Below are 27517 nucleotides of genomic sequence, written 5' to 3' on the forward strand. Positions count from 1 at the left end.
CTCCCACCCTGCTTCAGCTTCTCGCCAGTCAGGAGCGGCCAACTTTTAGCCAGCGACGAGCCCACGCTGCGTGTCTGGCTGGACCTCTTCCACCTCGGGGACATAGTTTCACGCTGCAAGAGATGTTTCTTGCGCTGCTCGCCTTTCGTGCACCGACTGTCAAGGCTCAAATGAACATTTTGATTTTTTTTTCTTTTATTCTCGTGCTGATATAGCGGTGAGCGAGCGCGCACAGGTACACTGCTGCTTCTGAACAAGGACCGTTCAGAATCAGAACCGGGATTTAAATATTTTTCAGCTCAACTTGGACGCAAAAGTGATATTGGATTTTTTTTTCCCTTTAATTACTGTCCAGAATGCCTCTGAAGTTTGGTCTTTAATTTAGACGCTTTGACAGCCAGGTAAGTGATTTCCGTATTGTTTTGTTTTTCCTGTCAGCATGCTATTTTGACTACACCTGCAATATAGATTCAAAAATCCCCCCCCCCCCATTTAAACAAAATAGTATTTCACTATTGCTTTTTTTGCAGTTTAACTAATAGCTCAGCAGTCTGTTTACTGTTCTGTTGACCATGTGTAGCCAAGACTGCCAATCTGTCACACACGTCTGAGTCTAGATCCCCTTTTAGCAGCACCTCATCTTTATTGTTTTCATTCTCATCCTATCAATTTTGAATGTAGAGAGATATTCCTCAGTAACTGCAGAGATTTATTTGTTCATAATGTTGCTGCATGCATTTATAATTCCTTACATGGCCAAAAGGTTTTGTTTTCAGATAATGCCAAAATTATACTTATGGTGAATGCATTCAAATATGTAAAATACTAAATGGGAGTAGATGTGCTTATTTTATTTTTTTTTTACACAGAAAATAGATTCTTCTGAATAGAGTCGACCTTCTACTCTCCTCGTTGTCATTTGCTCGCAGTGGCTTGTTTGATTTCATTTGCTGGTGTGAAGGACTTGGCTTCTGTCTCAGAATAAACAGCTGGCTGGTTAACAAATTGTCTGTAAAGAGCAGAGGTTTAAACAGCTGCTTTTGCTCACAAAGCCACTCTGGCAAAACAATTTGGGAGCCGTTTTGTCTTTGCCTGCTTTTGAAATGGGGACACCAGGCAGGTCCACCTGTAAAGTGCGTCTGGCAGAAAGATTGGCGCGTAATCATCATCGCAATTACGGTAACATCAGACACTTGGCGCAACATGATGTCTGGGAGGATTGTCTTTCTTAATTAATATTTTCTAAATTCACCAGACATCACAGCTAAAAAATATTTCTCTGATGGCCATCATTAATTAACCAACTAAAACATTTTTTTTCTACACCCACTGTAATGTCAGTATGCAATATTTATTTTTAGTTATGCCATCCACACATTGTTGCGTCCCCAGGAAGCACCGGAACGGGCTTAAGTTCAAACCATAATTTGAATTATTACTTTGGCAATATCTTATCAGTTCGGAATGTGGTTTTTATTTGCGGCGATGAAAACCACACAGACACACAGACTAAATATGTACCAAATGGAAATGGGTAGCAAATCTCCAAAAGCTTGGCTCGGTTCCATCGGCATTCATTGTCTTTGAGAGGGATCCAGTTTAAGTTCAGGGCTGCGTTTCCACAACCTGCAGGGATGAGCCCCCTGGGAGCTACTCAGTTGACTTTTCACATCACTTCATAAACAAAAGCAGTGAAAGAATCTGGCAGATTTATAATGTGCAGTTTTTTTTCCCTGATGGACTCAATTTTCTTCCTGCAGATTGTTTTTCTTTCTTCTTTTTGGGGGGGGGTTAAATCACTGATTGTGTGCTACTGGAAGTGGATCGGCCATGCAGCTGCACAGTCTGTGGACAGTGCACATCCTTGTGGCGCTGTGCAGCTTTGCCCTGGGGAACCCAATGAGCAACGACCCAATGGCTGCACCCCGTGTCTTCGTCTCCTTCAAAGGTAAGGCCTGATCATCTTTGATTGTATCTATTGATTTTCCCGTAATTTTTCCAAAGGTAAGCAGAGCTGCATTGTGTTTCTGGGTTCACAGATTATTGTTAGTGTTGGCTCCTGATAATGATCACTTCTTTGATTGCTTGGTGAGGATGATGAGGGAGGGGGAAGAGGGTGTTTATATTTGGTGATGCGCCACCAAGTTGCTTTCATTGTCTTGTTTTCCACACTGTGTGAAAAAGAAGCTGGCCAAACACCAGCTGGAATGTGCAAAGTCTCGCTCGACAAGATCCGGCTCAGTAACCAAAGCCGGACTTACCAATGGCCGAGAAGTATAACAGGGCGAGATTTGATGAGGAGGCTCCTCAAACGGTTTGATTTTGAAAAGACAAGAAAAATACATACTGTAGTATATTATTCTTGATACTTCTAGTATTTTGAACATGCGGTTTTAAATTGGGAGTTTTTTTCCCCCGCTGTTCTTTGTTCAGCCTCTTTTAGTCATTAGTTGTAATTTCAGGTAATTAACATGCGGACTGTATTTAATCACATTGGTTACACTTGCCAAACCAATTATGGGGAATAACACGGTGTGTGTAATAACTTGTTGACCGTGATGTGATCATTGCCCAGCGATGTGTATTTTATGGTCTTTGTTTGTGTGTCAGTGGCTGCTCAAATGAGGTGCGATGCATTCTGTCGGGGTCCGAGTTAGAGAGCATATTAACAAGAGCAAATTGCCAGGATCACTCGAGCAGAACGACATCCCTGAGGCCCGTCCAGCTCGCAGATCAAGTCTTTGATTAGCATCAAGAGAAAAGCCGAGGAAGCGAGCGGCGGCGGTGGCGGTGGCGCCCCTGTTTGCTTTGCTTTCCATTTCCCAGCGCTCCCTCCAACAAGTTGACTTCATTAAGTGGACCGGCACGGTTCCTTGTGGAAGTCGTTTTCTTTCTTTAATCAAGAAGGATTTAACACATCAGTGAGCATAGCCAGAGCCCGGCCATTTTCATTTTACATTTCAAATATTATTTTAGTCAGCTTGGATTTTTTGACAATTTGCGTGTCTTCTTTTCTCTCTGTGATTCATTACAACCAGTTCATAGTGAAACGACTTCATTGGATGCTTTTGAATTGGCGCATTCTTGAATGAACTCTACTGAGATAATTTGCAGTCTGAGGCAGATGCTACGCTTTGATATGGGGAAAAAAAAGAGGCTGGACTGCGTTGCCTACCTGTTTGGCTCTCCAGTCGATATGAATTTCACCGTCGACTGAAGCTGCTTCTCTCAGAGGACTGCACCCCCTACATTCAATATCGTGACTCGAGCTGCATTAATTGCTTTTGAGAGGCCCATGCAGTCCTCACCTTGGCAAGATGGCTGCACTTCTTCTGATGCATTATGATGTGCAGTCTTGACTTGAGTGCTATGGGAAGGTGCTGAAACTGGTAAATTTGTTTGCAGTTATTTTAATTTAATTTAATTTAATTTAATTTTATTTTATTTTATTTTATTTTATTTTATTTTATTTTATTTTATTTTATTTTATTTTATTTTATTCCAGTTGTGCACTCCGTTTTTATGAAAGGGCAGTCAATGCATGCAGACAACAATGTTGTAAAACAAATGTGAAACGATTTCCAGAACACTTGTTTGAAAACGGATCATCTCAAACGAGACGTGAAAGTCCGAGGGAGAAACTTTACACGTAGAACTTTGTCCAAGCTTATCACGACTTTTGCGCTAGTAAACTGAGGAGAAAGGGCAGCGTTAGCAACAAGTCTGCCAGTTTCGACAGGAAAGGTGTAATCAATGTCAGATGAGGAACCTGTTTCCACTGAAGGAGGTGCAGCGCTGAAACAAATCTAGCCCCAGGTGATCAGTTGGCATTTGAAGATTAGTTGAGACAAGACTGCCGTCGCCAGCTAGTCCACAGAGACCTTCTCAAAGTTAATCTGCAGGTTTAAGTGAATACTCAAAAAGATTTGGGTCTGCCTTTAAATAAGGGAAGCAATCCACTGTAAATCAGTCTGCTGTATACTTTAGTATTGTATGGTAAGCATACTGCTACTTCACGATCGTTCATCTGGAATAAAATCAAGGCCAAATCCACTGGGACAAAAGAATGTGGGTCACCTTTGCCACAATACAAAAGCTCACCAATGGCTTTGCAGGTGGCAGTGATCACTTGTTATTCTAAATACAGCTCATCTGCATTCTCTGCACCAGGGGTGTCAAACTTATTTTTTTCACGGGCCGCATTGTAGTCATAGCTTTTTTCGGAGGGCCATTATGACTGTCAACCCAAATAAATGTATGAGCACCTCATATTATATACAGTGAAAGCTACAAAACAAACCAACAAATAACTTGTTTTTAAATCAGACGAGTAAAAACTGGTCAAATATTTTTAAAAAAAGATATTAAAAGTGAAGACAATTTGCAATTCTAGTAATGACACACGAATTTGATCCACAATTTGTCTTCGCGGGCCACATCAAATGAACGTTTGTGTGTGTGGTGAGGCTGACCGCAAATAATTTTTGCAAATAAACAAAAAAATATTATAATTGTCTGTCCAGGTAAAGAAGTAATAAGTGAATCTGAGAACTGGGATCGACTGTATCTTGAACACCTAGAAATACAAACAGGCGAGGAAGATATGAACTGAAAGTTAGTTTCGAAGTGCACCGGCCGTTAGTTGTCAGCAGTTCACTGTCAGTTCATCTTTGGGTGTGTCCATTTACAGCTGCTTCGTCATTTAAACTAGTAAATGTTTAAACGGACAACACACGACACATTCTGGTGGTGTTCCTGTGGTGAGTGTTCAACGAATAACAAAATAGTGACAGAATAGTGTCAGTGCAATTCTCCGTTTCCTAAAGCAGTAAAGACTCGTTAACCTTTCACACTGGATCCGAAAAATTACAGTTTGCCAATCCTGGCATGGCAGCGGTGCTTTGTGGTGCCTTTTGAGAGTCTTCCACCTGTACGGCATCCCGAGTCAAGTTTCAGGCTCAGCCTCCGTGAAACTGAGACTCATTGTCCAAAAGACTGAGGACCCAGTGTTGTCTGTCACTCTTGTGTTTCAAGGACATGTTAGATTTGTTGCCTTACTCAAACCACTCCTCCCTTAAAATACAAGATGAGATGATTCACTTTTTGTCCCTGCCGCTTTAGTTTCTTCTTTTATGCATTTACACGGACGTTTATCTGCACACTTTAGACGAACAAGCGAACGCATTAAATGATTCCATATGTTAAACCCGCACAAGACAGAACCGGGTTCTTTCCTGAAATGAAAAAAAGCTGGCAGGGCAAACTCCGCAGATGATTTCTGTCAAGACCTTTGCAAATGTCTTTATGAATGTACAGAAAACTTTCTTTGTTCAACCTCTCAGACCATCTCAAAAGGATATAGAGCAACAAAGTTAATCCACACTGGACACATTTATTCTTCGTGTCTGGGGACGAGGCACCAAAATTTTTCATTTGAACACTCTGAAAAATCAGATTGGTTCCAACGAATTCTCGAGACTCGATGCCCGACCCTCACATTTTGGTGACTGCATCTCGTCACATAGTCATTCCAGTTCCGTGTGGTTCATAAGTGGTGCTTGAAAGCTGGTCTCCATGTTCGTAACTAGCGTAAGAACCCTTGAGTGCAATACAAAGCAAGCACTTTGATGTCTTTGTGGTGCCGTGGTTTTGAAATGCTGATTTGGAGATCTCCCGATTCCTTCCTACTGCCTGTTTTTGGAGTAGGTGTTAATTCTAATGTGTGAGGATGGACTTTAGTTAGCATCCATTGAGACTTGCGCTGACCCCCTGGAAGGTTGTTTTTGTCAGTGACCCATCCTTTTTGACTCTCTCCCCCCGGCGGTGCCTCCTTGTGATTGGTGACAAAGTGAAACCGAGGAACTCTGGCATGCAGTTCCCCTTGTTTTTTTGGCCTCACCCACACGCAATGAAGGTCCTAAAGCTGCAGGGGCGTTTGTGTAGGTTTGGGTTTTTTTCAAAGAAGTTCATTCACACTCTGGGAGACCTGGGGGTGGCCATCAAACTGGCATCAGACTTTTTTTTCGGTCAATGAATGTGGCGCAGAGTCTCCCGCTGGACCTCCTCTGTGAATCTTATAGATTCTCCAGTCCACGTTCAAAGGGCACGCTGTGAGAGGATGGCAGGTTAGAATCGAGGTGAAAAATGAGGTCTTTACATCGAAGGGAAAATAGAAGTAGCAGTTTAAATACGACAACTCATTCTGGCATTGTGCTCAACGGAAAGTGGGCGATGCAAATGACAGAGGATGAAAAGTTCTAGAGGTAGCGTCAGTAAAACGATTTGGTCATACCCTAATGTTTGTTTCGTAATTTTGTTTCGTCCCACCTCCTTTTGATTTGCGCAAGATGCTTAAGCTCCACAGCTACGAGATGTTTGAGTGAGAGAGGCCACGACTACTAAATCCATGTTTGACTTCCCAATTGCTTGTTTTTCTACTTAGCCATTGAATGGAAAGGTAATGAATACTTTATTGCCGGTTGACCATGTGACTTCCAGTGGGTATATTTAATACCCCCCCCCCAGGAAAGTCCTGTGGTGTTTCCCAGAGTTTGCAAGTAGCCTGCTTTGCATTTCCTCTCTGAAAGACAAACGGCCTGGAATCCAAGATGAACTGCTTTGACCGAGGGAGGCAGAGAAACGAGGCACGCCGAGGTTGGACTGCGAGTTGTTTTCCTCCATTCTAGGAGACAATCCATAGTCTCCCCCTTTAAATCTGAAATAACTGATAGCGATCACTCCTGTTTGATGCTCTGTCAGCCAAATTGTGACAAGTGTTAATTTAACACCTGCAATTAAGGCAGTTACCTCCCAAACCCTTCAGGACCAGAAAAAAGATTCCACCTCTGTCACATGCCTGGACCCTGTGGGCAGCAATGGTTTTTCAATGCAGACAAAAAAAAGCTGATGGAACCAGCTTGAGGAAGCAAATGAGCAGGAGTGAAGGAGATCTTGCTGTTTTTCTAAATGTGCATGAGGCATTGAGAAAAAGTAATTGATTGGAATTAATTAGCTCAAAGAGATAAATGATGGTTTGGGGCAATGTGACTCTCTCATTGTGGTGTAGTAATTCTGTTGGACACCAAGAAAACTCAGATAAGCATAAAGTCATTGTACAGTCCACATGGTGGTCCCCCGAATTGTGACGCACAGCTATTCCGATAAGCTTAAAGTCCTTACATCCTTTCATATAGTTAAGACATAGCCCGGGGAAGATCGAGTTCTGACATGCTCCGAAATAACAGCAGGCAGCAGGATTAGTATCAATGCAGCAACAAGCCTTTGACTCCCGGCCAGCGCTAACCTCTGCCTCCTCATCGCTTTGAGTTGAACACATCCCCGATCTCTCTTAGCAACATGAACTGGCGGCTTGGCGATGGCCTCTTGACGTCTTGAGGAAATTCACTTTCATCAGAGGGCAAGTCTCAACCATCTATGAATAGAGCTGTCATGAATGTGGATGGGGATTCGAGTTATGTGGGAGCCAATGGGAGCTAAGCTCCCACCATCGAGGGCCCCCCGCCCCCCCATCCCATAAAGAGAGACAATTAGGGCTCCCGCAGTTCTGTATTTATAACTTGAACCCTGTTCTGAACGCATCTGATTTTTAATCCTTTCAAATTGTCGTCCTCCGAGTTTATAACTTGATGTGAAAATATGACGCAGAAAAATAATCATTACAAAGATAATCATGTGTCTGGATAATTATCTCGTCTGTTTTAGGACCTCAAATATTTTCATTATATCCTTGTTGATTACTCGACTTTATCAAGATAATCGAGCTGGTTTACCACAATTTCTGTTTTGACTCGTCTCGTTTGATGTCAATTAAAACGTTTTAGAGAAACATTATTAATTACTGGGAAAGAGCTTTTGTTTAAAGTTGTTTTTTGCCTCCAGGTTTGAAGGGAAAGTCAAGAGTCACCGTGCTTGGATTCAAATCCAATGCAATTATTTTTTAAGAAAGATGAGATGAAGCCAAAATATTTTATGTGTGAACGTTAGCGCCAATCTTTTGTTTTTCTTTGGTTTCTCTCGTTTTTATTATTGTCTGCTCTCTCGGGAATCAACTTAAAGAATATAAAAAAACTCGGATTTTAGCTCATTATCTCCTGTTGGAGTCGCTCATACAGAGGTCAGAATGTGTCATATGCTGCCCGTCAATCAAATATCAAGTGTGACAGGTGTATCTCTATGTTTTCAATCCAAAGTGTGGCGAGACTGACTGGTCATTAAAATTTTGATTTTGTCATATTTCAGTTCTTTTCCTCAGCTGTCAAACTGTCCAAGTTTATTCCCATGTGTGGTTGTCACCTCAGGCACAAGTGACATTTTTCAAGCAGTGTTCCTCTTGTTTAATGAGGAAGAACAATGGTGATGGAAAATACTCGCTGCATGTATGGTGCTTGCCGAACTCAGAGTTAGTCAATTGTGTTCACGCCCACAACGGCGCAAATACCTTTTTACAATTTTTATTTACCAAACATTATTGTGTGATTTGCTGAGACAAATTCCTCCTCCCTTCTGCTGACTTGTTTTCAAGGCTGAGACCTCTCTGGGGTTTCGCATGTTCCATTAATACCTACTGGTGTGTTACTTTCTTACTACATTTTGTCTGATATTGATCAAGCTTGAAAGTGGAGCCCTTAAGTGAATGCGTCGAGCCTCCCGGCAGTCGTTGATTGACAGTTGCTATTTCAACTTGCGATTCAAGGTTACTTTGATTAGTTCTGTGGGAAGCAGAGCAGCAGTGCAAAGCTGATGAAAGAGGCTCGTTGTGTCTCTTTTAGCTTTTGACCGAGACGTGCTGTGTCCATCTATAAAATAAAGCAAACAACTCTGAAAGGACAAATTAGAAACATCTATGCTTGAATCTCTTTCTCACTCACTTGGTCTTATTCTTCCTCTCTCCATCTCCCACAGTTATCAAGCTGATTGTGTCAGCCTGTTAGTTGCCCAGAGATTAACAGCGACAAACTGGGATGTCTAAATCGGCTTGGCAAACTCACTGACCCGTCATCCCCGCCGTCCACTTCGCACCTTCACCTCCTCTTATCCATTATCTCCCTTGAACCACCTTCCATTTGTACAATAGGCTTGCCTGCACATGCTGTCTGAAAACATATGTTAGTAAATAACTGGAAACACACATTCATTCCAAATTGGACCTGCAAATCATACATAGAAGAGCTATTAAATGCCTTTAGTCAGGTAGGGACAGCCCCTCCCCCTAGATTAATTATTTACTTCTTTCAAGAACCAATTATCTTGTTCTGCTTCAGAAACAGGATAAGAGCTGAGAGTCTTAGAATGCCTTTAAAAACAACCGTGATTTAGCAACAGCAAGCTTCTACCATCACCGTGCATGTTCGAATGAATGACCTCAGCACAGGCGCTGTATATACAAGAAGGTTCATGCCATGACCCTTTGGGGGATGCAACCCTGTTGGGACTTCCTTTGGTTGAGTGTTCCAGCGAGACGGTAGCAGCCAGAAACACAAAGCTGTTTGGAGAAGGATAATCACATTTGTTTCAGATGAATAGAGATGGAAAGTGATGAGGCCAAATCTAGTGGCTGTGCTGACATATACTTTAAAATTCCGGATTTGTCTTGTAATCCCACTTCCTGTCTGGGAAGGTCCGGCCGCATGCAAACTCGACTGTCTACCCCGGAGCGGACAAAAGGCTTTGTGGGCTTCATTTATTTTGGACTGGCATGCCAGTGTAGCAGGATTAAGCTTTTCATTCTGATTACAACCAATGTGTTTAAAGAGGGCATCTATGCACTGTAGGACGATAAGAAGAAGATGTTTGGTTATAGGTGGTAGGAAAAAACTTGGAATAGATCCACAATGACTTCTGTCACCATCAGTCCGGCTTTCCCGTCATTCTCACGAAGAGGCTGGAACAACGGGACTCCCACGTTGTGACGCCCATACAGCTTCAACAAATAAGGCATTCATGGCTACGGGGCATGGCAGTGGGTGCCCCGTCCAAAGGCTGCTACGTCCTGTGTTTTTCTACTCGTAAATCTTCCACTGACTTGTCAGGATGCACCTGAGGCAGTCATTGTCCTGTTAAGACGTTTCGTCACCCCCTCAGATTTTTTTTTAGCTAAAATTTGTAGCAAAAAAGGGGAAGCGTTGTTTTTGTAAATCATTATTTAATTGCAGTGTTGAGAAATAGATTTGGACAATTAAGATATAAATATAGGTAAAGCTGAATGAACAAGTTTTGCTTGTTTGTTGTCTGGTGACACATTTCCGGTCTGGGGCAAACAAATCTTCAAGCATTGACTTAAAGTTGGACAAGAATAGCATTCCATCCGACAAATGCATCTTTTTTTTTTAAAGTTCCAACATTCCCACAGTGACTGATTTCTCGACATATTCATCGGCGCAACATTCCACACCGGGAGAGAGGGCTTTCCATCTTCATTACAGCAAAACTGTCCAAAATTCATATCTGCGTCTGTTTCCAAGACGTTGGGCAGAGATGTGGAGTGTGTCTCTCCCTCGAGTGTGTCCAGAATGTGGGGATTATTTTTTTGACATGAGTCTGCGACCTGCCAAGATAAGGAGGAAAGGTAATATTGCTCATTCGGACAGGGCTTAATATTTAGTCTTGGGGTCTTATCAGAATTTCAGAACTAACTACTACAGGCTATTTCTGGTCTCAGTATTTGTATTAAAACTAATGTATCGTGCAAACGGTATCTTTGCTGAGCTGGAGCGCAAGGATTTGGAATTGTTAGAAAGGCCAACGTCGTGTTCATTGAGATTTTGTCCGTGTCCGTCAGTTGTGTGAAACACATTTGCTATCCCGTAATGCCACTTCACCTCAGGCAATCCCTGTTTCCTGATTCTACTCAGGCTGAGGAGAGATAACACTGACCCTGAGCTAATCCCGGATTAAACCAGAGCAGAAAGCATTGCCAGTGCTTCCCAATGACCTGTGATCTCATCAGGTCTTGTGGCTCAGGCTGACCAGCATTTGTGGAAGCTCATGCTGGGGAATACAAGTCTTTAGATCAGTCAAGAAAAGACTACATAGGATTATACGGTACATAATCAAGCAATCAGTTGTTGGCCGGGAACCCAGAACACATTGAGTGGAAGATGATGACGTGCGGAGCAATTGGCGTGTTTTGGGACAAGGACATTGTCTACTGAGCTGCAGGCAGTTAGTAAAAACACAAGTTAAAACACAACCGTGCTCTCTTTGGGAGGAGGGCGGGTGTCTCCTTCCCTGCAAGTTGTCTTCATTCCATATCCCCATATATGTCTGTTTTGAATGATGTGATTGCTGCTGGCAGGGGATACCGAGACAGGTTTGGTCACAATCAAAGTGAAAATTTTGACTTTTATTATGCTTGAACTTGAGATTATGAATCTGCAAACCACACCTTACTAAAGATGTTGTCAGTCAAGTGCGGTTTAATTAACGTACTTTTGCGCAGCACGAGCTGGCATCACGTGCAAACCCGTTTGAACTCACCACACAAATGACGAGCACGTCATGGCTATTTGATTTACGCTTAACCCAATTGTTACACGAATATTTGCAGTGCGGTAAGTGTGCATGAATTGGTCATGCCTGGTGAGTGATGAGCAAGAATGCCATTTTGTTTATTTAGTGCTTTTAGAATAGACTTGATAATTGAGACACCAGATCCTCCTACCCCCATCGTCCTTCTGCCATTTCTGCCTGTCCATCAGCATTCAGGGCTTGGCAGGCAACAGCGGAGCTTAGGTGATGGTAGCCAGAAGCCTCGTGATAAGGCCGTCGTTTCGCATGAGAGCTCATCAGAGCTGACAGCGAATACAAATTGGTGCCATTAGCAAAGGAGTGACAGGGGATAGGCCAGGGAAGGGGCTTACAGTGAATCCTAATTATAGAGCGGGTGAGCACCCGCAGGTCGGCACGAAAGCAAAGGGGTATGGTAGTAACGAGGTGCCTGTGGTGGGCAGCGGGAAGGGTCACCCCTCCAAAGGCAAAACAGGACCCAACGTGGTAGTTCGTGTTAGCGATACGTTAGCGCTCGTATAGCGAAGGATCACGTGTGACGTGTTGAGACATGAGAAGGTCACACCTTTTCCCTTGTGAGAAGAGCTCACAGCAACGGAATACAAACAAACCACAGTAGAATAGCTCGTCTTGATTCCGCTTCATGATATTATGTGCATTTGCGTGCTATTTGATGAATGGGCACCTATTTGAGATGACACAGTGGCCGAACTTCTCGCTCCTCTATTATTCTCCACCCTCAGTCTGCAGAAAACAGGTGTTGTCCTCAGATACCGTCCCTTTTCATTTACTAGGAAAGCTAACCGCAAACAGAAATCTCATACTTTGCCGACGGTGTCATCTCTTTTATTGCCGTTGCAACGTCACAAAGCAAAACAACCCACGTGAATGTCTGCCACAAACACAAATAGTGCTGACGTCGCAGTTTTTTGTGTGGGAACGTGCCGTGATTGGATTTTGTGACGAAAAGCAGCCACATCCACAGCAAACGTACCTCCTAATCTTCCTGATTGTCGTTATACCGTATCAGGTACGTCCTTATCCTGCTAATACGTGGTATCACTGTGAGAAACTTGCGCTGGACAGATAACAAGGAAAGCCATCGACTTGAGATAGAAGCTGCCGGACAGGAGCCAATTCGGACAGTCTACGATTTTAGCTAGTTCGTGAGTGACGGTACTAGGGTTAGGGTTGTCAGAAAACTGTATTGCCCTAGTTAAACTCTTCCAGCATTTATTTGATTCAGTCATTGCTGGTCAAATGTAAAAGGGCTTTTTGGAGACAATAGATTTATTGCACCCCCTCTTAATGCTGAAAATATTTGGAGAATCCTAACACCACCTTTGTTTGATGTGTAAGAGCATGACACCACTCCCACCCAACTTAAACACCTTAATTATTGCTCCTGCCCTTCTAGCGTGTGATCTAACACTCCTCCTTCAAGTGCCTCAGGACACAGCTCAGGTAGACCAATGTGGATGTGATGTTCTGGAGGTTAGTAAGGTAAAGCTCTTTCGGGTCCTTTGAGATAACGACGGGTTTTTAAAAACGTTTGCTTACAAATGATGAGATGGTAGTCAAAGCGATCGCAACTGATTAATCATTCCGAATTCGATGTTTCGACATTAGAGTATGCTGACGCATATCCTACAGTTATTGCTTCTCAGTTGCACGTTTCAATCACAAAGTGGAATCCACATATCAAAGACTTGAGGAGGATGATTGCTCAACACTTGGCTCATCATTAAACCTCATGGGTCCCCCCCCAAAGCAATCGCTTGCTTGTTTACTTTTGATATCCCTCATCATGAAACTCCAGTTGTTCAACAAGAAAGCGCACTTGGCAGTGCTGCGTGCTTTTATTTTTATTTGAAACCCGAGCCTGATGTTCTCGACTACCCATATCACTGTCTGGTTGTGAATGTGCGATGCATGGCTTCATGTCGGCCGCACCCTTCCTACCTATCTATGTTTTTTTGTTTTTTGGGCTCCTGAACTTGAAAAAGATCTAAAAACCAATGGATTCTGTTTTTATGGATGTTTTAAATAACGTCCAAACTCCGTTGGAATATATCCTGCATATGAATTATTTTACATCAGGTTCAGCTGACATATTCAGGACTCATCTTTCTAAACTTGCATCCTGATATGTGAAAGAGCGCTTGTCTGTGTTCAGCAGACTGAACGGTTTGGATGCTTTTTTTTTTTTTTTTTTTTTTTTTTTACCTGAGGACAGGGCTCATGTTCTTATCGGGCCACCTGCATACCACACAAGTGTCCGCGTACAGGTGCATGACCTGGAATGAATATATCGCTGAGTGCAAGGATCTTATTCCCTCCCTGGTTTAATTTCACCACTATTGCCAGTCCAACGAGGGATTTGAGAAGTATTCAAAGCCATGACTGAAATCCTTCTCAAAGACAGAACGGCAAGTCTTTACCCCGAAATAAAAATGATGTCATTGTTTATTTTTTATCGAGCGACGGAATGACGTCTGGTCGCAAGTGGTCACTAGAGGCATATGATTAGTCGTAGCGACTCAGATGCCAGGCGTGAGCTAACGTGTCAGCTTGTAATCGGATCACCTGAGATGCACATTAATGTCAGGTCTCAACATTGCCAAAGTCTTAACTTAAGCTTTGACTCATTCACTATAATGAAAGAGCAAAGTTTCCCTACAGGCTTAGCTTTTGTCAACACCACCATCACCTCATGCGATAGGTGTGATTTTATAAGGAGTGCATGAAGTCAGGGAACAATCTTGACATGTTGCGTAATGCCTTCAGACCACACCGTATATTGTATTTATCGGATTATTCTAAGCTTGGGTTACACATGTTTGTTCGCTACTCTGGGATTTGTTGACATTCCCGCCTCAGCTGACAGAAGGTGACGTCCCGTCCAGCTATAACAAACATACTGAAGAGTTGCTGAAAACCTGCCTCAGGAAGGACTTTGACTGCTCCTTGCCATGGTTGTGCATGTGCAATATGTGTCTGGCCTTTGTGTTCGTAGTAACACACACACAGGAACACAAACACCGCAGCTCGAGCGGGTGTACGGGGAGTCATCATTCAACTTAACACAAATAATCACACGATCAGGCCACATGTTGTCGTTCCACTGCACGGTTTTGACAGCTGTCTATCTTTTGGCTAATGCGTAAACATTCACTTGATGGGCACTGTGATGAAGTCAAACCTCCCAAATATAGCCAGTCATTTTTAAAACTTTTGCTTATTATTATAATTTAAAAAATACTTTTGTCCTACAGTATGCAAATTGGAACTTTTCTCCGATTGATTATATCGGAGTGTGTTTGCCTATGGCGTGGTACGGCCTCCTTGCTTTGCTTGCTGGAGGTGGCTGAGGCCACAAGAGCCTACCAAACAAACACTCCAAAACATGCTGTTGGAAGATTGGGTTACTCTTGACGTGAGAGGACATGTTTACTGCATTGTGTTACCAGAGGCACACTCCAAGGTGACCTTCACCAAATAGGGTTGAGTAGAAATGAAGATCAAAACTTTATGCGAGTAAATTGATACTGTAACGGTTGAGCTCTGATTTATTCAGGTCAAGTTCATACGCAGCAAATCTCAGGTGTTAAATTCGATATTCTCTGTATATGATGATGATGTTACGTATTTGCGGCTAAGCTTTAAATCTCACTTGCTCATGGCTACCCACAAAAAGACTGCTTAGGTGACCACTGTGGAAGGTCTTCCGTATGTCTGGTGTGTCATTTTACGATTTGATATGACAATGTCTCTTTCATGGAAGTCATGATGAAAGACTTTCCAGATCTTTAGATCTACTAGGTGGTATTAAGCCATCAACACCATGTGACAGACACTCACTAGCACTTCTTCCTAATGTGTGGGGTTAAGTTACATTCCTGTTTGTTGAAAACCATCAGAGAACTCCAAAGGCCACTGAGACCATTTAGTTGTACAAGTGAGGTTTTTATCAACGCACTTTAAAAAAATATATTTCTTCATCCATACAGAGCTGAGATCGACTGGTACAGCTCATCATTTTGCCTACCTCCTCAACACATCTGATTACCGGATCTTGCGGATGGATGAGGACTACGACCGCATGTACATTGGTAGCAAGGATCACATCCTCTCTCTGGATCTCCATGACATCAACAAAGATCCTCATATTGTAAGAACTGCTTTTTCCATCACACTTTTACCATTGCCCAAACTGTTCTGCTCCAGTGCACCAGCAGCAGCCATTCGCATCAGATCCAATTTAGTTTTTCTTGGCATTCACTTTCCTGTTGTCTAGTGAGTCATTATAAGGCTTATAGAGTTCGGATCATTCCCGTGGGGCTAATATTAGCCTTGGTGGACGTCCATCGAAAACGTAGGCTGAAACGTTCATAAATGCAAGTGACGTGTAACATATGAACTGTTTTCTGCTCGCAGATTCACTGGCCAGTGTCGGAACGAAGAAAGATGGAATGCCTCGTAAGTGGGAAAGACGCCAATGTAAGTATGACGTTCAACAGCAAATCTGTAGTCATGAGATTTGGATTATTTTCAGCGGCAAGACAGCCTTTTATAAAAATTGACGGTCGGTATATAATAACAAAAATAGCGAATTGTTTGTATTCTTTCTGACCGGAAGGGTATGAAATTTGTTTTTATTCATATATTGGCACAATTGTGGTCTCTTAATCTCTTCAGGAAGAGTGTGCCAACTTCATCCGTCTAATTGAGCCATGGAATCGGACACAGCTGTATGTCTGCGGAACAGGCGCTTACAATCCCGTCTGTACTTTTGTCAACCGTGGACGAAAATCTCAGGTAAGACTTTACAAAAAAAAAACATTGTCCAATGATCACCTTGAGAGCTTTAGGACCTCATACCTAAGATTATTCTCCACCCACCTCATGGTAGGGTACTTATATTAATAGCTAATGATTTTCCAACACGATTAATCGTATTTGTGGTACTTTGGCTGTAATGAGGCACCGCAGATTGACTCACTCACAGCTGTTGTCCCAAATGAGCTGTTAAAGGAACTCAGCCTTTAATAGCGCCACTGGAATTCCCAAAACCAAGCCAGAAATCATAACCTCCCTGTTCCTTCACATTAAAACCTCACTCTTGTTTAAGTATTGTACTTGTTTCCCAATCATGACCACGGGACTTCAATAAAAAGGGCGCATTAGGTGGAATTGACTACTGGACGATCCCGGGAGAGTCGATTAGGAACTGTGCTGAGAACATGCAGCAGCAAGTGTGGCTTTTATGGGTCGCTTATTGCATCTGGTTTCAATATGGCCTCTTCTAACAAAGGTCTTCCACCTTTTTGGTCAACTTTTTAATCTCTTTAAAGAAGTTCCCAGACTTTTTCCATTTAAGAGGCATAACACGCCGACTGTGTTGCTATCTCCCGTTGTAGACATCCATGTATCTACAGATGGCGCAGGCCAGAGGAAGGGCCAATCGTGCCGCTGAACCCAGCGCGGTGCACGAGACACTCGGACTAAAGGTGTGATGTCGGCCTTCTGCGTGGGTTCATAATGACAAGCTGCATGTGCCATTTCTTTGTGTCTGGCCATCACTTGATCAACCTTTTCAACCCTATGCATGCTCTTTGACCATTTAGTGCACTTTATTTGTGGTCAACCCCCTCCCTCCATGACTTTTAATCATGTTTCTGTTAACGTCATGATCTCATCGTCTTTACGTATCCATACTCTGATGTTTGTTATTGAAAGGTTTGTTTGTAACAGGGCTGGTTCTTAAAAATGATATTAGCAGGACAAAGGCATATCACAGCTGCACGACCAAAACAAATCTGTTTGAACAATTTAGCTTCTAAAAACAGAAAGGTGCCGTCGGCATCGGTTCCACACGGCCCTCAAACTTCAACAGGAATTTCTAGGCGTCTCCTCCTCGGGAGGAAGCAGGTTTCGTCAGCATCTTAGCCACTCCAACAGCGGGCTATTGTTAGCCCAGAGCAAACACAAGTCATCTGGCTGTGCAGCAATGCAAATAAAAGGCCTACACATTTGAACATGTTCTCCAAGCGTTTGAAATAATTGACTAGTAGTGGCTTGAGTGGAAAAAGTGATCTTGTCACATTATTTTGTAGGACCCTGTAAGCATATCCACTACAGCAGGGTTGTGATTTTAATCAAATTTGAGTCGGGAGTATGTAGATGGGTGGAGAGGCAAAGTGAGTTTGCTACTGATGGACCATGACAGGCATCGCTGTCCCTACAGGGAATTGAAACGAGGATTTGACATGATTTGCCGGTGTCGGAGGTGCAGCCATAGGACATGCCATTGCATGCCACTGATTCAATTTTTCACTCATAAATTCCTAACAATCACTTTTCACTGCTGGGATGCGGCAACCAATCTTGGTCTTGTTTTCACTGTGCTGGATTACAGGTGTCAAGCGTAGACCTGTACCACCATAGGCAGCAAGAATATGAGAAATTTTTGGCACACACTTCATTATGCTGAGAGAAGCAGCACAGGGTACATTACAGCAGCTTCCAAATCCCGCCTTCACACTGCATATTTCTTTTTTTTTTTTTTTTGTGAATGCACACTATCAGGCCTCATAGGTCCCACAGGAGTCCGAGAGAACCGCATTTCCCCAACCCAAGGGAATCGCTGTGACAAGATCAAGAGTGCTGAATTTATTGCCATCTCCATCTGACTTTGTAATTGCAGGAAGACATTTTCCATTTGGAGCCTGGCAAAGTAGAGTCTGGGAAAGGAAAGTGCTCCTACGACCCGAAACTCAACAGTGTTTCAGCTTTAATCAGTGAGTGTCATTATTATTATTCCCATTATCATTCATTATCATTAGATACTGTACGTGCTGCTTTGTAGATTTTACCCTTTACAATCCCTAGCAGGTTTTGATTTGGATGTTCCTAAAAGTGTTGAGTAGTTTTAAAAAGACAAAAATGTTCATTCCATTCGTGAAGATGGTCCAAGGTCATATCCAGATCTCAAACTCGAAATGTAGTCTGTCATCCAAGATGGATTTACTGTCCGTTGTGTCGGCAACATTCAATCTACCAGTCGGCTGTATGCCACATTACACATTAGATCAAATCATCCGTCAACCTTTTAATGATGGATGGGAATATACGTCATGCCGCAGAGAACTGGGACATTCAACGTAGAGTGGGAGTGTCGGGTGGGGGGGGGGGGGGGGGGGGGGGGGTCTTTGTTCCCTCCGCACCCCCCCTGCCGTCCCACCTGCTCTCTCGTGGGGCCCACAAAGCAGCTGGACCACAATCACCTCGCCTTCCTGTGCCATAACGAGGCTGGCGTACTGTGTACGCGGCCCATCTGTCCGCACACATGCACTAACATTTTATGCCTTAATCATGTGTGAAGGCTTGTTGAAGACGTTTAAGAGACTGCTTCTGCAAAAAATGCTTTACCTGTAATTTATCGTCTTCATTTTTGGGGTACCTTTGAAAATGGCAACCTATAATGCAGTCTTAAAATGATACACTGGATTGTTAAATTATCTTATTCATTTTGTTCTAATTATGGCTGCAAAATTTTACTAAACCATTTGTATTTTATTTTCAGACGGTGAACTCTACGCAGGAGTCTACGTTGACTTCATGGGAACCGACTCGGCCATTTTCCGGACGTTGGGAACAAAGATTGCCATGCGAACCGATCAGTACAACTCCAGATGGTTGAATGGTAAACGTTTTACTTTTTGAGGACATCACAACGAAATGGTCAACTCCCCCGTCCGTCCATTCGGAGTATCTCAACAAGTGATAAACAGGAAATGCATTCAGTATATAAAATATGTCAGCCTCTTCTACCCACAGATCCCACTTTCGTCCATGTGCACCTCATCCCCGACAGTGCGGAGAGAAATGACGACAAGTTGTATTTCTTCTTCCGGGAGACGTCCTCCGAGATGGGCCAGAGTCCCGTGACCCAATCCCGCATCGGACGCATCTGCCTGGTGTGTGTTTGTTACAGGCTGTAAACATGACGAAAACAAAATCACATCAATCTAAAAACAGTCTAGAATTTCCTTAGTCTCAAGAGTCAGCGGGCATGTTTATGTTAGTGTTTATGTGTTGAACTGGTATTTGGCCAACACTGATGTGCTGGAATCCACATGTGTCTTTAACCTTCCTGTCCACAATGCGTGCCTCTGTCTGTTAGGCTGCCCTTTGCACTCTCACCTTTTGACCTCACAGCCTTCTCTGTCTGATCGTCCCACAACACTTTCAGACCAGTTCAACTTCATGAATCGGTATTTTATCCACCCCCCAATTAAAACCTAAAGGCTTCATATAAAAAAAAAAATTATCTGCAGAGATGTTTTGTAACGCTTTCTTACTTATAACGAAAAAAGGTAAATATAGATTGTCATCTTAGCTGCTCAATGTTTTGTTTATTTGAGAGTGTCATGCATTCAGCCGGCACACAAACATCCATCCCTTCCACAGTGTGTTTTGTCAAGGTCTCGGGAGATGTGGTCTTGTCATTCATTCTTCGTCACGCATCTGGACATGACACTTCTTCTACAACTTTCTAGTCCGTCCTTCTGAATTGCAGACCACCTACGGCCTTTTGCGCAAACATACATGCAATTATACGATGAATATATCCAAAAATATAACCCAGCAAAATTCAAAAGGAATTATTTTCCGTCATGTAGCAATAATAATAATGCTCTTCTATAAAAATGTATTGTTTTTAAGGATAATTCCAGTCTTGCTTTGCATTTAACTCCACCACAGATGGAAAAGTATAAATACGAGGAGACTGTGTTTACCCCCCCCACCATCCTCCATTAAGCTTCCTCGTAACGCAAACCAACATGTTGAGCTTTGTGTGGGAGACTCCACCTGTGGTTTGTTTTCATTAGAGTAGGAAGATGAGTAGGCGGATCGGATGTGCGTGTGGCCAAACGACAGCAAAACGGTTTTGTATTCTTTCCGCAGAATGATGATGGCGGTCACTGCTGTCTAGTCAACAAGTGGAGCACCTTCCTCAAGGCCAGGCTCATCTGCTCGGTACCAGGGGCAGATGGGATGGAGACACACTTTGATGAACTCCGTGAGTACAAAATACACGCCTTGCATTGTCATCACTTTAATATTTCACCTAAACAGACAATTAAATACACATTTAACTCCTTTGTGGAGTTTTTATTTATTTATTTATTTATTTATTTATTTATTTATTTACTCGTGGAGTTTATTTATTCATTTATTTATATTTGTTTGTTTGTTTATTTTATTTTTTTATTCATATTATCAGATACATTGACCAAAGTGTAACGTTTTTTAAAAGGGGAACCGAACTTGAACGTATCACCTCAAGCAGAAATACAAATACATTCTCCAAAAGTTAAATCGGAGAGAAACTTTTGTTACCATCTATGCTTGAAGTCTAGTATGTCACGCAGTTAATCATTTTGACAGTAAGTATCAAATTGCTTTGACTAAAAGACAAAAGGACGAGATTTATGAAAGGCATATTTAATTCCAAGTACCTGTCACGTACCATCACATCTGATATTGCTAAAAGAAAAACTATTCTAGAACAGCACCTGCCAAAAATGTCCGATATTCATACACACTAAGGCACATGTGCTGGATCTTTAGCTTTCTTCCTTCTTTCTTTCCATTTTATGAGCCATCAAGGGTACTGTAATGGGACACAGGAAAACACACACACACACACACACACATCATGTCATTTCTTTTCAAGATGTCTTGCACAAGTCTCTTTTTTGTGTGTGGAAAAGGGATGGTCTGCAGATCAGATCACCAAATAGGAATGTGTGTGACTGTGAGAATCGTAGCCTCTCCGGGGTTGGGGGGGGCAGTCTATGTCCCTGTGTGGTTTAAAATAGAGTCCTGCATTAACTGAGGACTGATGCACCAGCTCACGAATGCTCTTGAACTCATGTCAAGAATGAAAAGTGCCGTGCTGAAGGTGTCTGATTGGAGTTGAGGCGGCTTTATCATGATGACCCACTTCTTGCTTTCATCTCAACCCCTCTGCTGTCCCTCAATGCACCGCTTGCTTTTTATGGCTGACAATTATTTCCTTTGAACAACTGTAAAGGTGACTCTCTGGACTCTCTGGACTTTTGACAAACGGTGCTCTGATTTGAGTGACACGCTTCTTGTAACTAGTTCTTTCCCTGCAAATTGTTATATGAAGTTTGCATGTTGACTTTCACCTGGCATGCTAAAGAAACGGATAACCGGAAGGATTTCTGCAAAATGGCTGGCTGGAAGGATTTCTGCATAATTTATTCATTTAAAGTCCTGCTCAAATGTCACATGACCCATCTGACCTTTTATAGCTACCGTTTACCCTCTTGTGGGATTTTGGAGATTTTCAGAGTGCAGACAAAATCTCACTTTGTCTAAAGGCAACAATTAGTAGCATGTTTCTTCAACAAAGATGAATATTCAGCATCTTTTGCAGAGGACTTCCTTTTCAGGGAGGGGGGGTAGGGGGCGGGGTCTCTACAAAGCTGGGTTCACCTGTGTAAATATTTAAGATGAGTATGATGTTGCATTCCTTTGTTTTCTTTTTGCAGTGAAGTAATGTGAGGCCTTTGTTTTGTCTTGCAGGTGACGTTTACATACAGCCAACACAGGACACCAAAAATCCCGTTATATATGGAGTCTTCTCTGTCTCTGGGTATGTACGATTATAATATTTGCATTTTTACGTGTTCATCTTACCTAGAAATATTCTCTCTCTTTTCCTCGTCACAGTTCTGTTTTCAAAGGCTCGGCCGTTTGTGTCTACTCTATGGCTGACATCCGCATGGTCTTCAATGGACCTTTTGCCCACAAGGAAGGTCCTAATTACCAGTGGGTGGCCTACACGGGGAAGATCCCGTACCCTCGCCCAGGCACAGTAAGTCTCACCTATAAGTCTAATCTTGCATGGACCCCACACGCGAATCCCACGACAAGCTGGCATAACATTGATTTTGCTTTGCCCAAAAACCACAAATAGAAAGCAAAGCACGGTCAGCACAAGTTAACTCAGTATTTCTTTAAGTCAGGTCATTATGTGTGTTTTTCTACACCTGAGCATGTTGATTCGGTTCTTTCTGTAGTGCCCCGGAGGTACATTCACTCCCAACATGAAATCCACCAAGGACTATCCGGATGAAGTGATCAACTTCATGAGGAATCACCCAGCCATGTACAATTCAGTGTACCCAGTGCACAAGCGCCCCCTAGTGGTGCGAACCAACGTGGACTATGAGTTCACCACTATTGCAGTGGACCAGGTGACCGCTGCGGATGGCAACTATGAAGTGCTTTTCTTGGGAACTGGTGAGTTTTTTTTTACAAATACTAGGAGTCACCTCTTTAATGATGTCACGATGTGGACAACCTGTTGAGAGAATCCCATAGAGGGATTTATAATTCAAATAAAATCATTCTTACAGTTTGTGCTGGTGTGGTACCTGCTGGTTTGACTTATTAAAGCAACTCATTGGCAGAAACTTTCAATAAAAAAAATACAATTGCTCTTGATGTGAGAATTATCATCTGTCGGAGGCTCCTCAGAGAAATAAGTGTGTGTGTGTTTGTTTTTCCCACAGACAAGGGAACAGTTCAGAAAGTTATCGTTGTTCCCAGAGATGACCTGCAGACTGAGGAGCTAGTACTGGAGGAAGTTGAGGTGTTCAGGGTGAGCATTGGTTTTTGGTGTTCTATATAAATATACTCATATATACATATAAACAAACACGCACATATTCGTATATTGAATATATATACATTTTATATTTTACATATTCTATAGCTCAGGCTTTATAATTGCTCCTTACCTCACATTCCTTTGTTTGACAATTTCCATAGTAGATAGAGAAACCACGTTGACCTTTTTTTTTTATGTTTAAGGTTGCAACCCCAATTACAACAATGAAGGTGTCTTCTAAAAGGGTAAGCATGTTTGTACAACTTTTATGTTTAAGGGTAGAGAACATGAATTGAAACATATTTTAAGTGCGGCTCAGATGGATTTTTTTTTTTTGTTAGCCTTTCAGTTAAGCCCTTTTTGTTGTGATTATTTTGATGATCATAGATTATTATCCTTTGTGTGTGGAGGGAAAAAGCGAAATCAATTGAGTTACCTTAGTTTTTCAGTTGTGCTTTTTTCGAGAGCAGCATTGTGTTGCCTGATTTGACATTGCACCAACATTTTCTTTCGGTTTCTCTCACCAGCAACAGCTGTACGTGTCATCTGCGGTCGGGCTGACCCAGCTGGCGCTTCACCGCTGTGATGTTTATGGCGAAGCGTGTGCCGACTGCTGTTTAGCCAGAGACCCGTACTGCGCTTGGGATGGCAAGTCGTGCTCCCGTTATTCCGCTTCCCAGAAAAGGTGAGCGCCAGCACACATTTAAAACTTTGTGACTGTCCGAATAGATTGGACACTGGATGATTCATTATTATGAATTTCTATAGGAAAGTCTTTCTGAGTTATGCATCTTTATCTTAGATAAAGTAATCATCATACTATCTGTTGTTGAATGCTTTAAATGGCTTAATGCTTTTTTTGATTTCGCACCACAGGTCTGACCCCTTTAGACGCAGCCGAAGACAGGACGTTAAATACGGAAACCCTATCCGCCAGTGTCGAGGCTTCAACTCCAACGGTGAGGTGTTTGTTTTTCAGCCCGTCCCCAAGTTTGCCTTTCTGCTTTTGTTGACGCTTTTGTTGTCTTTCTTAAAAGCGTTACTCATTGTAATGGGCCCTAATGGTTATATTGTGTCAATTTTATGGTAATGTCTGGAAGCCAAGTGCTTTGATTTGTCACTCCTAAGATTTTTGGGTGAAGGGAGCTGATGGTAATGAGTCTTTTGTTGCCATGGTAACGCTTCTCTCCTTTTTGCCCTGCAGCTAATAAGAATACTCTTGAGATGATACAGTACGGGGTGGAGGGAAGCAGTACGTTCCTGGAGTGTCAGGCCCGCTCCCCGCATGTTGTCATCAAATGGCATCTACAGCGAGATAACAGCGACCGCAGGAAGGAGGTGAGATGCAAGAAAATGTGCTTTTCAAAGATGCCAATGCTAGTGAGGCGCATGGCATTTTGATTTATCTCTTAGAACAGCCCTAAACTTTGAGATAAATAATTCCCTTTGAAGAAAAGAAGAATACAACTCCGGTTTAATGCAGACCAACTGATCAGTTCACTCCTGTCTATTTATCTCTTCAGTGAAGTCCTGGTTTATTTTTCTCTTAGGCACTGCAGGGACACTGCCACTCTTGAATTATGCAAAATACCCGAAAGGTCATAGTATATAGAGTGTGGACCCTTGGACTCCAAGCAGCTTCTTTTCTCTGAGGCTATTCAACCTTCAATATGTGCTCATTCGAATAGAATTTTCCCCATGGCATATACAGTATACTGAAATGATGTCTCGGTTTACTCTCAACTTTATTTGGTGGGAAGTCTTGATTTGTTTTCTGCTTAAAATGACATCATGGTTTGTTTTTTTCTGTGCAGATGCGTTCTGATGGTCGGATCTTAAAAACAGAGCAAGGTTTGCTCCTGAGGTCTCTGCAGCCTTCCGACTCTGGCATGTATCAGTGCACTGCCACGGAGAAGAACTTCAAGCACACTCTCGTCAAGCTACAGTTGGTGGTGCTGTCAGGCCGTGCCGTCAATAACGCCCTGGTAGAAGGCGGCGTAGGCTTGCTGCCATCTTCTCTCCACTCCAGCACCCAGTGGACTCCCAGCACAGTCCAATACAAGGACCTGCTGACCATTCTAAGCCAGCCCGAGATGAGCCTCATTAATCAATATTGCCAGGACTACTGGCAGTTTGGAGACCCCGTGCCGGGTGCCCTTAAGGTCAAAGACCTCAAAGAGTTCAAGGAGCACAAGAAGCCTCGCAATCGCCGGCATCATGGGGACATGGCGGAGGAAGAAGAGGAGGACGTAGAGACATGAGGAGGCCAAACACCTTCCTCGACCACCTTCCCCACCCTCAAAACTGGGAGGGACTCATTGAGTGAAGCAACAAGATGAAAAATATATACACAAACCAGAAAAAGAGGCTTAGACACACACCCCAACATCCATCGTTTCAAAGCGTATGCTACTTCAGTATTTATTGTAGGTTGTATATAGTAGGCCTGTCATTCTGTGGATTTATTTGTACTTAAAAGAAAACGGGCTCTTGTGTATAGGTAACTTTGGGGCAAATCTTGTTGTTGTTAAATTTATTGTCGCTGTTACTGTCATTACAACGCTCGTCTGTCACATGACATTGGAGACACTTTGTGCTATGGAGTGTGTGAGCTGCAGGGAGCCCAGCTATGAAGCTCTTCATGTGACAGGGGAAAAAAAGGAATTGCTCATAAGAGGTGACGGGATCGCTGTTGTTTCTTGGCGCCGTATTGCAGAAACGCCTGGCGCACAACCCCGACATGGATGCATGTGGACTGACATTTAGGGGACCATGGACATGAAGAATAGGAAGAGTTCCTCACTCGGTAATATTCACACTGTTTTAACCAGAAGATAAGAAAAAAAAAAAAAGTCTTCTTTTTATCAAATGTATTCTGCTGCGAGTTATTCTTACGTGAACGATACAGTGGACAAAAATAGATGATGCAATGGTGGGGCTTTATCAAATGCAAACTTCCTCTATATTGAGACTGCGGTGCAATAAAAAGTCAAGGTTTTGTATAAAGGGCATTCTTTTAGTTTTAAGGGCCAAATGCAACAAGCACACTTGTAGACATCTGTGAATAATGTAAAAAAAAAAAAAAAAAAAAGGTTTAGGTTGGCAATAGGTTCATAGAACTTTTGTTCTTCTCACATCTGTGTTAGGAAAGGAGATTTCCATTTACTGTATACACAACTGAGCATTGTAACAATGTTGTGACACTAACCAAATATTGGGAAGCTGGCTTTCTTTGTGTGCATGAAAATGTATTTGTACTGCGTTTCTAATAAGGTGTATGTGTGGTCTGTTTTGTTTTCCTGTTCCTACCTTAAGGGATCAATAATAGGCTTTGTGAATAATTGCTAGCACAATACACTTGATAGAAGGGTAAATCTGAATGTGCTGCAGCTCCAAACAAACAGAAATAATCATTTGTAACTGGACATTCAACATTTTTTTGGTATGTTTTAAAATGACTTTACTGTATAGTACCATTTATTTGTACTCTCCATGTAAATGACTGAGTTCATATACAGTAAATGGTTGTGACAGTCCTGAAGTAATTAAAAACAAATGTTTACAAACTAAAGAAAGATTTATTTAATTTAGACAAATTAGGCCTTTAACACTCTTGTCACTTGTGGTTTGGCTCAAGAAAAATACTCATGCAAAAAAAAGTTTGTCTTTAGGTTCTGCATTCTTTTTGCTATATCAGATTTAGAAAAACTAAGCTAAACAAAATGAGGGGACGTTACGTACTGACCTAAATGTGCAAATTACTTGTACCATCCCAGTCCATTGTTGTTGCCAACTAATAAATTAAAGCTCTATATTTTATAAGAATGGAATGCTTTCCCCACTCATTGTGATGAACTTGATCCTGGATGTTTTCTATGTTCTGCCCTGAATAAAGTTGTATCTGTTCAAGTGTTAAGAATGCACATTTGTGTAAAATACTCTTTACATTTGCAGATAAATAACCCGCTTACTTGTCTCATCTTTACGCCGTTGCTGTTATTGAATAATAGGACCTGATAAGGGATCAAATCTTGCGTGATTAAATAAAAAGAAAAAAAAATGCCTTAGACCAGTGGTCCCCAATCATCGGGCCGCGGACCGGTACCGGTCCGTGGGTCACTTGGTACCGGGCACCAAGCCGCACAGATTTTTTTTTTTTTTTTTAATCGACCATCAATTAATTTAGGTCAAGACGCTCGTCCCGGTCACATGACATGTTTCCCCAGTCGAGCCCGCAAAGCTTGCAAAAAAGAATAAGACTTTATTTTGAATTTTTTTTTC

The 27517-nt window shown here is 42.4% G+C and overlaps 1 protein-coding gene across 3 annotated transcripts; it reads left to right on the forward strand.

The window, feature by feature from the left end:
• sema3fb (sema domain, immunoglobulin domain (Ig), short basic domain, secreted, (semaphorin) 3Fb) lies at nucleotides 1-27155 on the forward strand. Of its 3 annotated transcripts, XM_049732703.2 has the most exons (19): nucleotides 1-401; nucleotides 1761-1948; nucleotides 15537-15697; nucleotides 15964-16026; nucleotides 16225-16344; nucleotides 16947-17036; nucleotides 18233-18326; nucleotides 19112-19231; nucleotides 19366-19505; nucleotides 20497-20611; nucleotides 22147-22216; nucleotides 22294-22438; nucleotides 22644-22866; nucleotides 23139-23227; nucleotides 23440-23481; nucleotides 23764-23921; nucleotides 24113-24195; nucleotides 24441-24574; nucleotides 25051-27155. In XM_049732703.2, the coding sequence occupies exons 2-19, from the start codon at nucleotides 1831-1833 to the stop codon at nucleotides 25495-25497; spliced, it is 2412 nt and encodes an 803-aa protein (XP_049588660.1). In that variant the 5' UTR covers nucleotides 1-401; nucleotides 1761-1830; the 3' UTR covers nucleotides 25498-27155. The 3 variants fall into 3 exon arrangements, with proteins under 3 accessions (XP_049588660.1, XP_049588662.1, XP_049588661.1); XM_049732705.2 differs by lacking the exon at nucleotides 16947-17036; XM_049732704.2 differs by lacking the exons at nucleotides 1-401; nucleotides 1761-1948 and adding an exon at nucleotides 10360-10585.
• Nucleotides 27156-27517: the final 362 nt, after the last annotated feature.

The sequence above is a fragment of the Syngnathus scovelli genome, chromosome 11, assembly GCF_024217435.2.
Source record: "Syngnathus scovelli strain Florida chromosome 11, RoL_Ssco_1.2, whole genome shotgun sequence".
Lineage (NCBI taxonomy): Eukaryota > Metazoa > Chordata > Actinopteri > Syngnathiformes > Syngnathidae > Syngnathus > Syngnathus scovelli.

Excerpts from the sequence above, each read along its gene's own strand:
- sema3fb (XM_049732703.2), top strand. The coding sequence starts at position 1,831 with ATGCAGCTGCACAGTCTGTGGACAGTGCACATCCTTGTGGCGCTGTGC. Across the intron at positions 1,949-15,536 it reads TGTCTTCGTCTCCTTCAAAG|AGCTGAGATCGACTGGTACA; the intron begins GTAAGGCCTGAT and ends TCATCCATACAG. Across the intron at positions 22,867-23,138 it reads AGTGCTTTTCTTGGGAACTG|ACAAGGGAACAGTTCAGAAA; the intron begins GTGAGTTTTTTT and ends TTTTTCCCACAG.